Source organism: Cibotium barometz, chromosome 1 (assembly GCF_041138505.1).
Source record: "Cibotium barometz isolate CiBa-2024 chromosome 1, ASM4113850v1, whole genome shotgun sequence".
In the NCBI taxonomy this organism is placed as follows: Eukaryota; Viridiplantae; Streptophyta; class Polypodiopsida; order Cyatheales; family Cibotiaceae; genus Cibotium; species Cibotium barometz.
The window spans coordinates 67,686,823-67,704,153 of NC_141046.1; the positions used below are offsets into that span (position 1 = coordinate 67,686,823).

Below are 17,331 nucleotides of genomic sequence, written 5' to 3' on the forward strand. Positions count from 1 at the left end.
TTTTGTGATGCTAAAGGCATCAAGAGGGAGCTCTCCACTCCTTATGATCCTCCACAAAACGGGACAGCAGAGAGGATGAACAGGACCATACAGGAGAAGGTCCGTTCTATGTTGTCACATGCTGCATTACCTCATGGTTTTTGGGCTGAAGCTGTTATGACAGCCGTTCACCTTATAAATAGGTCACCTAACACGAGGCTTGGTGGGAAAGTGCCAGAGGAAGTATGGACAGGGAAGCCTCCGTTATACAAGCACTTGAGAGTGTTTGGTTGCGTTGTGTACGTGCACATACGCAGGGAAATGGGCACCAAACTTGATCCTAAGTCTCACAAATGCATATTCCTAGGATATGGTGACAGAGGTGAAATGGGGTATAGACTTTGGGATCCCATGAATAGAAAGATCATACGCAGCAATGATGTCATTTTTGATGAAACATGCATGTATAAGGAGCCTGCAAGGCAACAGGAGCCTGGCAGAGTCATCTTTGATGATGATGGACATCATGGACAACAACAAAGGGCTGTAAATCAGCCATTACAGCAGGAAAACCAGCCCTTAAATGGTGCTGAAAATGGTCCAAATGGACAGCCAGATATGGCAGAAGATATCCCTATGGATATACCACAGTTGGAGGAGATACCGGGCATGATATTTCAGCCTTATGGCATGGAACAGGAGCCACCAATGGGTGATATGCAGGCTGGACAGCAACCTGCAAATGATGGTCATTGGGTACGGAGGTCCACTAGACCCTCCAGAGCCCCTGACAGGTTTGTTCCAGGGGTTGACTATTTGATGCTTACTGACTGTGGAGAGCCCTCATGTTATAAAGAGGCTTTACAGAGGGCAGACAAGGCTCTATGGGAGCGTGCCATGAAGTCAGAGATGGATTCTCTGCATAAAAATGAAACATGGAAGTTGGTGCATTTGCCTGCAGGCAAGAAGGTTTTGCCATGCAAGTGGGTTTACAGGCTCAAAGTTGCACCAGATGCAAAGCCAAGATACAAAGCCAGGTTAGTGGCTAAGGGCTTTAAGCAGGAATATGGTGTGGACTTTGAGGAGATCTTCTCTCCAGTGGTCAAAATGACCACACTTAGAGCTGTGTTGGCTTTGGTTGCGCATGATGATCTGGACTTGATTCAGATGGATGTGAAGACTGCTTTTCTTCATGGTGATCTCCATGAGGAGATATATATGCAGCAGCCAGAGGGTTATGCAGTGAGTGGAAAGGAGAAGCTTGTATGCAAGCTGAAAAAGAGTCTTTATGGACTCAAACAGGCACCAAGGGAATGGTATCATAAATTTGATACATTCATGAAATCTCAGAAATTCAGGAGAAGTGACATAGATCACTGCTTGTACACCAAGAAAGCTTTGGATGGCAGTCTATTGATTCTCATTTTGTATGTTGATGATATGTTGATTGCCGGGAAATCTCGTAAAGAGATGGATGCATTGAAAAAGAGGCTGCATGAAACCTTTGATATGAAGGATTTGGGTGATGCAAATCACATCTTGGGTATGCGGATACTTCGGGACAGAAATCAGCATGTGTTGTATTTGTCTCAGAAGGAATACATTGGCAAAGTTTTGCAGAGGTTCAATATGGACGGGGGGAAGAAGACTAGTACTCCTTTGCCTCCATATGTGAAACTCAGTGCTATGGACAGCCCACAGTCAGATAGAGACAGGGCTGATATGGCCAAGATTCCGTATGCTTCAGCTTGTGGCAGTCTCATGTATGCCATGGTTGCTACTAGGCCGGACATTGCATTTGCAGTGGGAGTGGTTTCTAGATACATGGCCAACCCTGGCAAGAAGCATTGGGAAGCAGTGAAAGGTGTCATGAGATACCTGAAGGGCACACAAGATTTGTGCATTTGCTTTGGCAAACAGGATGCATTAGTGCATGGTTACACGGATTCGGATTATGCCGGTCATCCAGATAACCGGAAGTCTACTACCGGTTATGTATTTACATTCACAGGAGGTGCTGTGTCATGGATATCCAGGATGCAGAAGTGCACAGCCTTATCTACTACAGAGGCCGAGTATATTGCAGCCACACAGGCTTGCAAGGAGGCATTATGGCTATCTCGGTTAGTAATTGATTTGGGCTATACAGGGGATATTCCATTGTTGCATCGTGACAGTCAGAGTGCCATTCAGTTGGCAAAGAACCCTGTTTTTCATGCAAAGACAAAGCATGTGGATGTGAAGTATCACTTCATCAGAGAGGTGATAGAGAACAAGCAAATTCAGCTTGTTAAGATTCACACGGATGACAACCCGGCTGATCTGTTGACAAAGAGTTTGCCTACGGAGCGGTTTGCTCATTGAAGACACTTGATGGGCATTGGATGAGGCCAGTTTCAGCCTTGATATGGCCTTGTATATTATCATGTACATGCTGATTTTTCTTTTCCTTTACTTAAGGGCACTTTGCCTTTAAGTGGGAGGTTGTTGGGGTAAAGGCGTTATGCCCACCCTTATAGTGTGTACAAGCCCATAAGTTATAGTACATAGTACACTTAGTACTTTTAATGTACTAAGTGCACTATGTGTACTAGTGCAATATACATGTGTGATAGGGGAGTCACACACTCATGATTGATGAGTTGACTTATCCCCACAACTCTCTCTCTCTCTCTCTCCCTTGCTTCTCTGTGTATGTCTCCCATGAATGAACTCTAACCTAACCCTAATTGCTGATTCTCCCCATCAATATCATGGTTGCATGCGGTGTTGTACACCCATGTCCATGCATGTAAAAAGATTAGCGATATAATCCTGAAAAATTAGGAGGCAGCTACAGCGAGATTTTCTCCAATTGAGGCAGCCAGCAGTTTGTGTGTTGGGCTTTAGCTGGCATTGGCTGGATTGTACAACATACAAAATTCTTCTTAGATGGAAATACACCAGTAGTTTAGGTATCTTTGTGTACATCTTGATTCTTTCATTCATGTTATTTACTTGCACTATAGTTCCGCCTGCTCATAAGCCTTTTACTTATTTTTTTCTGGAAACACTGCCTTCTTGGGACACTTTCCTCTGACTAGGCTGAAAGGTAGGAGGTTTGGAGGATTGCTGTGGAATGGTGCATGGTCCCTATTTGGATCTTGGATTTGGTTCTTATGGGGAATGCTAGAAGAGTGCCAAAATGTAAGATCTTTAGCTTGAGTCGATTTGTTTTAGTTATCGAGACTTTTTCTTGTGAAGACCCCATTCAAAGGCACTCTACAGGTTGAGTTGTCCCAAGCACGTAGAGCTCAAGCACATGGAGGACATGGACAAAGGTATGATTAGGGAATCTTATCTTAATTTTTTTTTTGGGAGTAAAACATGGCTGATTATATTACCACAAAATTGCATACAAACACGTGCTAAAGCGCCAAAAGGTACAAGTGCGACCAACCACACTCAAAGAATGTACTTCCACCATGGGGTACCACCCTGCAAGAAAATCTGTGGATGACTCCAAATCTCCAAGAAATGTTCTCTTTGCAAATCACCAATGTGAGAGGATAGAGTCATCCAATAGTCCCATTCACCATGAAGCATGTGAATGGTGTCGGACCAAATATCTGCCAAAATCCGATGAGTGGAAGAAGATTCTTCTCCCAGAGTGTGGCAACATTTGTCCCTCCAAGTGCACCAGTAGTAATAGCGCCTATGATACTAAAGGTCTCTGAGCTATTCGATGCTTCCTGAGAATGCAGAACATGACGAGGGATATGAGAAAAACACATGCGAGCAGAGATCCCGTGCGTGATGTGGATCAGCCTTGTATCCAAGATGCTGGCCTACCAAATTTGGCAGCAACCAACAAAACGCACCCCAAGTAATGTACCCGAGGTCCAGAGAAATCCGTTGGAGAAGCGGAGAAATACCTGTCCACACCATTTGAGCAAACTGGGCATGTGCCAGGAATGCCTATTTGCACTAGCCAACTGCCCACTGATAGACTAGCATGTTGTCATGTGCACCTTGCACTGGGGTACACAGTGACATACTAGCATCATCATCAGTGCAAACATTTGTATAGAATAGTACCTTTTATAGAAATATTTGTCGTACGCCGTGACCCCATTGTGAGCCCTCAGTCCAAGCATAGTCAGGCACGAGCTATGTATGTCAATCATCGAGCCATAGAAGTCAGTCTGGAGTTAGTCCTCTTAATCCACTTGGAGAATTCATCGGATAAAGCATGTAGAACTTGAAGTCAACTTCAGCAGTAGGTCTTGCATTAGAAAGCATATAGTTGCATTATGTGCTAATGGGACAGCCAAACTTCTTCCCCTACCCTCAATTGGCCAGCCATGAGAGCTCCTGTCGGCCAGCATAAATGAAGGTAGCAGCAGTTGGCCAGTGGCAAGGAGTCGGCCAGGACAACATCAGCAAAAGACTGTTAAGTGCAGCATTTAATGCTGTAAAAAACAGCATTTTTGTCTAATCAAAACAGCCCGACAGCTTGCTTGGACCGACCAGCAGCCATAGAGCATATATAAACAGGCACATCAGTCTCTCATTGATCGTTCAGTAATTCAGCAAAGACATCAACAGTTCAAGCAGTAGTTAAGCATCCTACTCCTTCTAGGCAATCATTGAAGTATCTCTTCAACATTCAGCCAGCATATGCGCAGTCCTACAACTATCTAGACTTGCTCTTAAGTGGCCTGAAGAGTTTTCTGCAATGCTTCGGATTGGTGGATACTCAGCTGACACATGGTCTTCCTCGTCCTTGCGTTGGGCAGTCATATCGCTTGTTCTCAAGCATTGTACAACAGTTCTCCGAAGAAATAATATAACCAAATACTCCTGCTGCGCGCTGCGCGGTAGGGTTGGGGGGGGGGGGTCGGGGGGGGGGGGGGGGGGGGGGGGGGGGGGCTTTAGTGGGTATTTGGGACCCAATATGGTGTCGTCTACTTCACTCTTATTCTCTTCTCTCTCTCTACTCTGTGAACTGGACGCTAAGGATTCACCACATAAAGGTATAAAGAAGCCCATGTTGTGTGTTACCACGATCAACCTTAGTGCATGTAAAACATGTGCTAGTAGCCGACGTACGACCTTCCTCGTCCTTGTGTTGGGCAGTCATATCGCGTGTTCTCAAGCACTGCACAACAGTTCTCCAAAGAAATAATATAAGCAAATACTCTTGCTTGCGCGGGGTGGGGGGGTGGGGCTGGGGCTGGGGCTGGGTATTTGGGACCCAATATGGTGTCGTCTACTTCACTCTTATTCTCAGTTGACGTACGCGGATTGGTGGATACTCAGCCGACATACGGTCTTCCTCGTCCTTGCGTTGGGTAGTCATATTGCTTGTTCTCAAGCATCGTACAACAGTTCCCCAAAGAAATAATATAAGCAAATACTCCTGCTGCGCGCCCGCCGGCGCGGGGGGGGGGGGGGGGGGGTTGGGTGGGCTTTAGTGGGTATTTGGGACCCAATATGGTGTCGTCTACTTCACTCTTATTCTCTTCTCTCTACTCTATGAATTGGACGCTAAGGATCTTACCACATAAAGGTATAAAGAATCCCTTGTTGTGCGTTACCACGATCAACCTCAGTGCATGTAACACGTGCTAGCATCCACATATAGTAAGTTGTCGTGGTCTCCATGAATCCCAAAGCTGCCTCCAAAATCTTTCCAAGAAAGACGTAGAAATCCCCTCTGCATGTCAATGAGGGGCTCTAGAAGGGGGGTGTGTGGGCTGTTTGAGCAATGTGCGACGCACAATCTGGGCAGTCTACTGAAAGAAAGGAACCAGCTCTTGGCCTTGCTGTAATGGAGGCCAAAACCACTCACTTGGATCCGGCAACCACAATCTATACTCACATAAACTAGAATCAATCAACATAGGGTCAATAAACCACCCCTTGCCGTGAGAGGCAACGATCCTAATCCGCTACCATCTAAGAGTATCAATCTCTAGGATTGAAGGAGGTGTAACTGGCCTCTCTCACCCACTTGGAAGTAAGAGGTGCCATAACCAACAACTCCTTTGGTAACCATGAGAGGAACTTTTGTCGGTGAGAACTGGGCTTGCCAAAAGGGCTCGGAATCCCCCTCAAAGTGATGATCCAATGTGAACAGCCATTGTAAACGAATTGCCTCATCAATCTCAGTCCGTCGAGCATGCACGGAAGTGAGACCTCCTCCAACGCGTTGGGCAAGATCAGGGTCGGATATGTCACTGAATGCAGACCTCAAGTCCGCACAGAGCGAGCAGGACATGCATCCCAACGAGCCCAAGAGATGTAAGAGCGCTCACCAATCATGTGCCCAAAACCGTCTCTGATGTGGGGATTCCATAGGATAGGCTGTCGCTTAACCTCCTCTGTAAGAGTGGGCTCTGGGTGACTGAGGCATGGTCTGAGCGAATTCCAAACACACAGTAAACTATGAAGAAAGGCCGAATGAGGCGGCTGATAACTGACAGCAGTGAAAATCCATCTGATAGAAGGCCTCTGATCTCCACCAAGGCGAGGGTGCCAATGATACACACCATCCCAAAGTAAGATCTTTCGGGTGTGATCTCCTGGAGTGAGCCCTTGAACCATGAATTTCGCCAATAAAGCCTTGCTCTATGTCAAAGGGTCTATGATGCCCAAACCCCCATCATGTGTTGGTAGAATAACTGTATCCTAAGCTAGCTCTCGTATCCAAAATGCCATTTGAGCCAGCCCACAAATAATTCTGGATAATTTCGCCAGTAAAGCCTTGCTCTATGTCAAAGGGTCTATGATGCCCAAACCCCCATCATGTGTTGGTAGAATAACTGTATCCTAAGCTAGCTCTCGTATCCAAAGTGCCATTTGAGCCAGCCCACAAATAATTCTGGATCAACCGTTGGCTAATCTTATCTTTATTTGGTGTGCCTGTGCATTGTGTTGAAAATAAGGTTGGGAGTTTGGGTTGTATGGCATTGTGTTAATTACAGAACCCTCAAAGGCTCATCAAGGACAAATTATTGAGTTTGAGGATTCCAATTCTTGTTCTCACTTTGTTAATGTTTCTAAAATATTCTAAAACCCCTATTTCAGCAATGGCGGGCTAGATAATCTAGCGGTTACCAAGATGCTGACTGAACTTGAGCTTTTGTATCAGATTATCCTGCAGACCTTAGAAAGTTTTTGTGTGGCTGTTGTACCAGTTAACATTAACATTCTCCCTAAACGACACTCTTATTGTAACTTTTGTGGTCTCATAGACATCGGACTCTCATGCACATTTTTATTTAAATAATCTTACATTGCCCTATTGTTGCCTCCATCCCTGTTGGTAATTTACTTCTTTTGTGCTTTGGACTTTTTAAAGGAATATTTCTTTGCAGGCTTTTTGATGGGTTAAAAATTTAGGATATTTCTTGTTAAAAACAATTGATGTGGCGTCTTATTTTCTAAGACTGAGAGTAGGCTTTTTTGGTTGCAGGGAAGTTTATCTTTGGTTGCGTGCAAAGTTTTTCCATGTATGACAGGTAGTGCTGTATAAATTTGGCATAGTGGTTTTGTAAGGTATGCATGCCTTGTAGTGTTTTAAAAGCATGAATTAACTTGCTCTTTGCTTTCAGGAGAGCTGAAGCTAAGACGGCTGTTTGAGATCGTTGGTCTGCGGAATGGCTCTTTCAAGGTCGAGCTTTTCAGCAAAGATCTAAAGAATATTGGTCTGGCTGGTGTCAGGCTCCCTGGAAAGCTTGTATGGGCTTTGAAAAGTGCATCGGAATTCACTTTAGAAGCTAACAAACTTTATGAGGGCATTGCACAAAGGGTAGGTGCTTACCTAATTTTGAGGATCACGTGAATGTTCACTCTTATTTGCTCCTATTGAAAGGATTGTGATATTAGTTTGGAAGTTTTTAGTAGTTTTTTTTTTTCAGCATAGCCTTGTTTTTCTAGCATTTCTTCTCAATCTCTTGCTCATTTAGTCATGTGTGTTTGGATGGTGAATCCAGGGCTGTCTCATTTTTCCCCACTCTCCATATTTTTCCCCATTTTTTCCTATTTTTCCATGGTATGGGTGGCTGCCCTATGATGGCAGGATGACCCTGTAGCTGGCCGACTGCACTAGTATGCACGTGTTCATTTCTGGGAGCTGTCCGACTAGATTGCATAGGTCGTGGACCTCTCTTGTGCTGGCCGACTGGATGACACCAGTCGTGAGGCTGTTGGCAGCTTTTGCACTGGCCGACTGGGTACTTGGGGCCATATAAAATGGCCCCATGGCCCCCATTCCATTGTATCATTATTCGGGATTCTTTTGTGTATATAGAGCAGAGTCACACTGGCACTGATGTATGGAGCAGCGGTATGGGTGCCAGGACTTGCTACCCATTGGTGGACACAGATAGAGAGACCACAGGCCCTCATGATGGCACGCATGATACGCAGCAAACCGTCAGTACCTCATGACATTATCCGAGCAGAGTTTGCTGCGCCTCCTATGATGGTAGAGGCCATATTCCAGACTATATGCCTGCTAGACAGATTCAGAGAGATGCCACAGGACAGATTGTCATACAGAACTTTTGAGGCATCTAGACAGGAGACAGAGGATCATGGTATGCACAGGTCACACATTGGTTCTCACAGCATGGCCTAGACATGGATCATCTACCACCATTCCAGTATGACAGGGATGCACCACATATCTGTCTCTCTCATAGTGAGAGGAACAGAGTATTGAGACAGGACCTATGGCAGCTCTATACACGAGAGACATGGATATTACCTACACAGCCTCTTCCACCGAAGATGCTATACTACACATGAGTATCACTGATGATGGATTTATAGAGAGGCCTAGATACATGGAGGGCTTTTAACCACATGGCTCCCGAGTAGCTATTGGTCAGCTTAGAGTCTCATCACATCGATTGGAGATCGAGATTGGCAGAGCAGCACGGATCCCCCGAGAGGAGAGGGTATGCAGATTGTGCAGAGAGGAGGTGGAGAGTGAGGAGCATTATGTATGCAGATGCAGAGCATATACAGCCATCAGAGAGAGATATCCCATTTTATTCAGAGAGCCACATTCCCTACGCCAGATCTTTGAGGCAGCAGACTAGCGCATACTGGGGAGATTCATTCTAGACATACAGCGTCATAGAGAGACATCATTACAGGCTCAGACAGCTCCAGAGGGGGGACGACAGACACATATTACTACATTTTTTCAGAGATCCACCCCACTCCTAGTCTCTACACAGTAGGGAATTACTCTCCAGAGAGCAGAGACACTCAGAGCCCACAGAGGACAGAGGACACATGGCTTTCGGACACCACGCCTATACCAGAGAGAGATGACAGAGATCAGAGCTCAGTTTCACAGAGAGGGTGCGGAGCGACTGGCTCGCTTCAAAGCAGATCCAGGCATGTTCTTCAGGGAGCTGTGGACACCCCCTTCATTGATGTATACCATTCTATACCCCCAGTATGGTACAGGATGGAGCTAGCTAGGTTGCATATCATGATTGTATACTCCATGCATATAGCTTTGCATTCTCCTAGTAGTAGAGCTCCATCACCTCCCCCACTCATTGTACTTATTGCACACCCAGACTCAGCTTTTTAGTTCAGTACTTTTTCATTTTGTTGGGATGACAGAGGATACCCCACACAGGTACACTGATTTGTCTCATAGGCCGAGTTCGGTCTTTTGGAAGACGTTAATAAAATCTTTCTTTCTTTCTTTCTTTCTTTCTCTCTCTCCACTGCTGTATTTTTCTGCACTTGCTCGTATTCTCAGATTTTGTCTTCATCTCCGCTGCATATTTTGACATGGTATCAAGCCTAAAAAACAGCATTTGCTTCTCCTAGAGACCGTGAATGCCATATAATGACACTTTTGACAGCATAATGTCTAGGAATGCTTGTGCAACTGCAAGAGTCATTTGGCCTAAGGGCCCTTGGTTACAAGCATAATTGCATGGGATAGAAACTGTAAATGCCATATAACAACACTTTTGACAGAAATTGTTATGATCCGAACAAATACACGCTGGTAAAGCATGAAACACGTGGGTAAAGCATGGGACCTAATGGCAACATACAACTGCGCATCACTGCTTATGTGATTAATTGTGAACATGCAATTTTCGTGGGTGATGATAGTAGGCCAAAAACCCAGTGATTTGTAGCACAAGGGTACTAGTAAGGACATGGGGGGGACGCGAGTATGGTGTGTGGCTGGTAAGGTACACAGAGGATGCATGGGGTCAGTGGTATATATGTGGTTGGGTGGATCAACATAGTATGCCATGCTAGCATTCTTCTTGCTATCTTTGGGGGTTCATCTTCTCCTCCCTCACCTTTTTGCATGTAGGGAGGATTTCCTAGGTTTTCATGGCTCGGACCTAGGGCATGTTGTTTCTAGGTTTAGGGTGGTGATATGTGACACACTGGCTCAACATTTCATTTAACATTATACAGCATTAATACCCTTTTTAGGATTATTTGTCGTATGTTGTGGACCCATTGTGAACCTCAGTCTCCAAGACATGTCAGGCACGAGCTATGTAGGTTAGTCTCCCAAGCCGTAGAGAGTCTGCATGCGTCAGTCCTCTTACCCACTTGGAGAATTCATCATATAGTGCATGTCGATGTCAGCCTTAGCCTTATGTATTGCATTAGGAAACATTATTAGAGGCATGTGCACATAGGCCAGCCCATAAGGCACCCCCTGATGGGGGTTGCCTTGTATATGGTGTTAGACACCATATACCTCCCCTAGGCACGTTGTGAGCAGCCTAATATGGCTCAAATCCAAGTATGGCAGCTCATATGCCGGTCAGCCAGGATACCAGCAGTTGGATAGCAGCCCTGACCCCACACGTGCGAAGAGCATAACATTTAATGCTATTTTTTACTCAGTCGTGGGCTGGAAAACAGGCCGACTGTGTCATATTTGCACCGACTAGCAGCAAGAATATCTATATAAGGTGCCTGTTGGTCCCTTGCATAAGTCACATTCATTCACAAGTATTCAAGAAGCAGATAAAGATAACATGTGTGCTTGAGATCTCCCAGGGTTCTTGGAGCAATCAGCCTCAAGCACTCTGTGTTTCAGTCTATAAGGCAGCACAGAAGATCCTCTCATCTTCAGCCAGCATATGTGCTTATCCTCAGCAGTTATGGATTTGCATAAGTGGCTGCATAGAGTCTTCTACTGTGCTACTGGTTTAGCATATGGTCCAGCCTAACGTTCCTCATGTTTCCCATGTTCCCAACCTAGTAGTCTGACCTTACTTGCTAGATAATAGATAACCGGTTTACCTACTAGATAATAAATAAGATGAATGATTTGGACTAGCCACTACTTGCAAGCCACATGTATGGTCTTTCTCGTCCTTGCATTTGGCGGTCCACGTCATCATTCACATCATTGTACAAAGTTCTCCAAAGTAATACAAGAAAATACTCCTGCTTGCAGGGGGACCCTTGAGTGGGTAATTGGGACCCAATCTGGTGTTGACTCTCATCTTCTCTCTCTACTCTTCTCTCTTATAGTAAAGTGGATTGCATAATCTCATAGGTTTAAAGAAGGCTTTGTTGCACGTTATGATGGTCAATCTATTGCATGCTACATTAGTATCATACCTACAGGTTACCCAACTTAGCTACCCAAAAGTGAGATGCCACATGCACTTTGCACTGTAGTGCATGGTAACAAGATGGCTCATCATCATCAGTGCAACATTGTACAGTATTAGTACCCTTTAGGATAATAATTGTCGTACGCCATGACCCCATTGTAATCCTCAGTCTAGGACATGCCAGGCACGAGCTACGTAGGTCATTCCTTAGCCATAGTTAGTTAGTCAGTCAGTCAAGTCCCTTAACCTACTTGAAGAGATTCATTCATGCATGTAGAGTCAATAGAAACCTTAGGGTTTGCATTAGAAAACACTTTGCATATTGCATATCATTCATCCATTGCAGAAGCCTTCAAATAGCATCTAGTATTTTTAGGATATTTATTAGCATTTATTTGGCATTTTTCCCTTAATTTTCAGCATTTAATACCATTTATCATCTTGGACAAGTCATGTAGCAAATTAGCTATAACCGACCAGCCCTAGCACTCATATAAATAGGCTTGCTTTGCACCCTTCACTCATTCATATCATAATTCAGCAATCAAGCATCAAGCGTTCGAGCCTTCAGCCTGAGGAGCATCAACGATTGAATATTCAGCATCTAGAGCACTTTAGCCCTCAGCGTTTTCAGCCAGCGTTTCATCCTTCAGCAACTAGGAGCATCAACGCATGTGCAATCAACATCCATCATCAAAACGCATCAGCATACAACACTTAGCCTTCAGAATACATTGTGTTTTCTGCATAGGAGCAGTTTTCAGCATACATATCTTCATCGTTTTTGCTATAGCACTTTGGTGAAGGTAAAACTCAGCATTCATATTCATTTCAGCATTCATTCACAGCCTAGAAACAGTCCCAATCAGCCCATACCTCAGTTGTACAGTTCAGTCCTGGACTCTTGGTCCTCCGAGATCTTGTGTTTGGCTTATCGTCAGTCCAGAGTCAGTCTCTTCAAAGTAATAAAGCAAATACTATTCCGGTAATGGGATAGGGGGCCCTTCAGTGGGTAATTCGTGACCCCATACGGTGTACAGATTCTATCTCTCTCCCTCTAAATCTCTTAAAGTTTGAAGTCATAAAAGTGGATTGCTAAACTCGCGAAACTCAGGATATAGAAGGCGGTGTGAGACTTGTGTGACAGGATCCTTAATTACGAATACTTTCGCAGCATGTTACATGAGAGCATCCTGTGGATGATAAAATTGCATAGGAAAAACCAACCAGGCCTCCACAATGTCAGGAGAGACTTCTTTAGAAAGCTACAAAGAAGACATAGAAGGAGAGAACAATAAAGAAGATACCACCAGAGAAACACTTCCGTAATTTAGTGAAGATTTCATCAAAGCAATTTTGGAACAAAACAGATTGCTCAAGCGACAAATTGAGGCTAAAGAAGAAGAAGAAAAAAAAGCCAAAGAAAAAAAAGCTAAAGAGGAGGCTAAAAAAGCCAAGGAAGTAGTCAAAGAAGATGGAAAGTCAAATGAACTTTCAGAGCTTGAAAGATTGTTCCTCATCATGGAGCAACAAAGACAAAAAGAAGAAGCAAAAAGGACTGAAGAACGAAGTGCCAAAGAAGCCCGATGTGATAATGAACGAAGGGTCGAGGATGCCAAATGCAGGGCTGATGAAGACCAACGACGGGTAGACCAAGTAGACCAAGTAGCCCGAGAACACCAACAAAGGCTTAAACGAGACGCTATGGCAACTCGAGCACCAGCAGTTGATAGCATCTATGTAGGCGAACATGCTGTCAATTCTCCCTACGATGGCACAACAAGGTCCGAGTTCCTCCACCGTCCTAGTCACTATCGTCATACGAGCTCAATCAAAGTTTAATAAGTATGATGGTAAGTGTGATCATGCCGCAATTATGCAATTTATTCATCAATTTGTGGCATATTTTCCTTTGGCTGAGATTTCAGATCCTCAAGACAAAGTCCACCTGGGAGCACCTCACCTCTCAGGGGAAGTAGTTACCCGGTGGCAACATTGGTCGAGTCTACATGTAGACCCGACCACAGGAGCTCGGATACTAGCAATCGGGTAGCAGCCGCAACCCCAAACGTGTGAAGAGCATAACAGTTAATGCTATTTTTTACTCAGTCATGGGCTGGAAAACAGGCTGACAGCATCATATTTGCACCGACCAGCAGCAAGAATATCTATGTAAGGCCCCTCTTGGTCCCTTGCATAAATTACATTCATTCAGCAGAGAACATGCATGCTTGAGACCCCCCAGGGTTCTTGGAGCATACAATTAGCCTCAAGGACTTCGTGCTTCGGTCCAAGGTAGCATATAATATCCTCTCATCTTCAGCTAGCATATGTGTATATTGTCAATAGTTCTGGATTTGCATAAGTGGCTTTATAGAGTCTTCTACAGTACTATTGATTCAGCATATGGTTCATCCTGCGTACGGTCTTCCTTGTGCTTGCGTTTGGTAGTCCATAGGCATCATTCACATCATTGTATGAAGTTCTCCAAAGTAATACAAGCAAATACTTGTGCTTGTGCACGGTGTGCCGACCATGGAGAAGGTATAGCTTGATGGCGATCAGTCGTTCGCATTGTAGACCTGCATGGGGAAAAGGGATTTCAAGTTTCTAGTCTAGAGCAATTGGGTAGTCAAATGTGCACAATAAATAATTGTTGTTTTGGCTAGCGTTGCAACCAAGTGGGTAACCGTGCATCTTTGTTCCGGGTGCCTCATGGGAGATTCAAGGGAAGGTGACCTTAAGCCATGCTGTCACGTTGCTAGAAGTCTAGCCACAACAGTGTGCTGCAGCTGATGGTAACTCTCATATTTGGCCTGTTTTGTTCTTAAAGGGAATTTCTGAATGCTCTCTTCACCATCGTCATTTCCCATTCATCTTTGTCCCTATAGACCAGTGACCGCACACAGCTATTGCAGAGCTTCTCATGGTGGAAGTTCAGTGGCGGGTACACACAGGGCTGCCCATTCACCACTTGACATCAACACAGAGATAAAACTAAAAGTTTTGGTCTTTAGCAAAACCATTTAAACCTTATGGCCTAAGGTTTATGTAGGGGCTGTTTTTATATATAAATATACATGACCAGGCAAACACATAAATCTCCAAAGAGGTCCATCTTTGATGACGCACTACACCTTGCCGAATTGGATGAAGCTAATCCCTGATTTGCAGCAGATAAACAGTAGGTTTAGGGCACTAGCCAGGCTCAAGAAAGGCTTAGTGTGGACACAAATAAAGTCCGCTAGGCTTTTGCAGAGAGTTTACCTCAGATCGGTGGTGATTATGTGGTTTTTGTGTCCACTGAAGCTGGCCGACAGCAGTCGGGAAGCTGGTCCAGCTGCCAAGGGCCTATAAAAGGCAATGTTAGAGTTCATTGTTAATCATCTCTCCCATATGGAGATTGGTCAGTTAGTAGGACTTTTTGGGGTTGCTAAGGCAGCCAGAATACATGTACCTTTTTGTACTATATGAATTTACTGAATACACAACCATCTCTCTCTCTCCCAGTTACATAGATGTACACTTGTCTCATGCAGAACGATGTGCTATTGGTCAGATTTGCACATCCTCACACCAGCTTGAGATTGAGATTGGCCGATATAGAGGTATACCAGCTGAGGCCAGGATATGTCGAGTATGCTATGGGGAGCCAGAGACAGAGCTGCATTATATATGCCATTGTACTGCATATTATGAGATACGTGGTCGTTTCCATTGTTTATTCAGAGAGGGTTTTGGACCACTTTCCAGAGTCATGGGGTACCAGGACCAGAGGTGTTTGGGATTGTTCTTGCTTGAGCTGCGGAGATATAGAGATAGCCTGCTTAGGCGCACAGAGAGCCAGACTCAGAGGCACATTACAGACTTCTTTAGTCCAGCCATCATTGCGCCAGATGGACCACAGCAGCAGCAGGACATGGATACCGCCCACACCAGCGGTACACTGATTGATCGTGCGATTGAGCTTGGGTGGTCCAGACGCCCACGACTACGGAGGAGGGCATTCCAGCATAGACGGAGGTTGCAGCGGTGGATTCGGATTATTCTTGCGAGACATGCGGGACACCCAGTCAAGGTGCTGACCACAGAGGATATTGAGGAGATCCACCAGCGTCCGATGCGGCACATATTATGAGATGGAGGCACCTCCATAGTGTACCCCCCTGTCCCACATTATATTGTATCCCCTCACTGTACTCCACTCACCTCCATAGCGTACCCCCCCCCCCCCCCTCACTATATTCACACCCTATAAGGGTTTATGTTTACCTTCCAGTTCCAGTTTCATTTTCTAGGTGGCAGTAGTATCATCTTTATTTTTCATTTTCTGGTTTTTTATCTAGACATTGTATCAGATCCACCATGATGTAACTTTTTGGTCTCATAGGTCATTATGGCCTTTTGAAGACGTTAATATAACATTTCATTTCATTTCATTTCATTTCTCTCTATTCTCTGTCTATATGATTGTTCTTGCATCAAGAGTTCCTATGTAGTGCGTAGTGCTGAAAGAAGAATACCAAAGCTTCCGCATGTCATATTGGTATGAGAGCATCTGGCTCAGCCATGCTAAGTGCTGCTGGTGCCCCAAAAGAATTGCATAGGTCTCCAAGGAGAGAAATGCAGCATGTGTCAAGACCCCCAAAAGCTGGTTGATGTCAGGCAAACCCAAGGGGAGGGTTTCATGAGAGTTGGTAGCCAGTTGGGCCTGCCCAAGAAGCTTTCAAGCACTCCAACATGAAGTTCATCCAAGGGGTGGAGCCAAGGGTACCATGATCAGTTTTAAGAAGTAGGATTAGTATTTGTGTTTAGGGACAGGACAAGAAGGCAAGAGGACAAAGTGGAACAGATGCCTAGAACTCTACATCAGATTTGGAGTGGATTTGGAGACCTAAGGCAAGGCTTTTAGCAAAAAGGTTGCCAGGAAGGGAAGGATGATAGGTATGGGAGACCATATGTGGAGACAGGGGATGATGGCAATCATCCAGGGTCAAAGGTTGGAATCCTATCAACAAGTTTTCGACTACTCATATGATCCATTTAGACCCCAATTAACACATTTTCTAAATTTTTGGCCTCTCTTGAATAAGATTAATCACCCTTAATGACAAAAACCAGTCCATTAAGAGAAATTAGTCAAATTCAAACATTTTTTGATAGAGAAAGGGATGTCATGTGCATGCACATGGACATGCTTAGTCCCAGGCTAATCCTTGATTTGTAGCAAATAATCATTAGGTTTAGGGCTCAAGCCAGGCTTAGATAGGCTTAGGAAAAGGCTTAGTGTGGACACACATAAAGTTGACCAAGCTTTTGCAGAGGTTTACCTCAGGTCGGTGTGGTGATTATGTGGTTTTTGTGTCCACTGAAGTTGGCTGACAACAAGCGGCCAGTTGGTTTGGCTGGCCCCATGGCGGAGATATTTGATTTGAGGAGAGGGCAACACTTCAACTGATCAGCATACATGGATCTATTTGATATACATTTTCCAGTATTTTCTACTTAGTATCATCTAGGAGTCTTACCTACAATTCTTATAACTGTAAGATAGTCAGTTTATTGTACTTTTCAGTTTCATTTGGTTGTTCTCTTTGATGAGACACCAACTTCAGATGTACTCTCAGTTTTGGTCTCATAGGCCATCATGGCCTCTTAGAGATGTTAATATATCATTTCATTTCATCTCTCTCTCTCTCTCTCTCTCTCTCTCTCTCTCTCTCTCTCTTATGTC

The 17,331-nt window shown here is 44.6% G+C and overlaps 1 protein-coding gene across 3 annotated transcripts in view; it reads left to right on the plus strand.

Moving 5' to 3' along the window:
• The window catches only part of LOC147642364 (putative F-box protein At5g39460), a 53,296-nt gene that overhangs the window by 15,225 nt on the left and 20,740 nt on the right, over window positions 1-17,331 (plus strand). For all 3 annotated transcript variants that reach the window (XM_086805682.1, XM_086805675.1, XM_086805678.1), the window contains exons 2-3: window positions 7,439-7,484; window positions 7,578-7,774. In XM_086805682.1, the coding sequence (XP_086661808.1) occupies window positions 7,439-7,484; window positions 7,578-7,774 (243 nt within the window). The remainder of the gene's footprint in view (window positions 1-7,438; window positions 7,485-7,577; window positions 7,775-17,331) is intronic.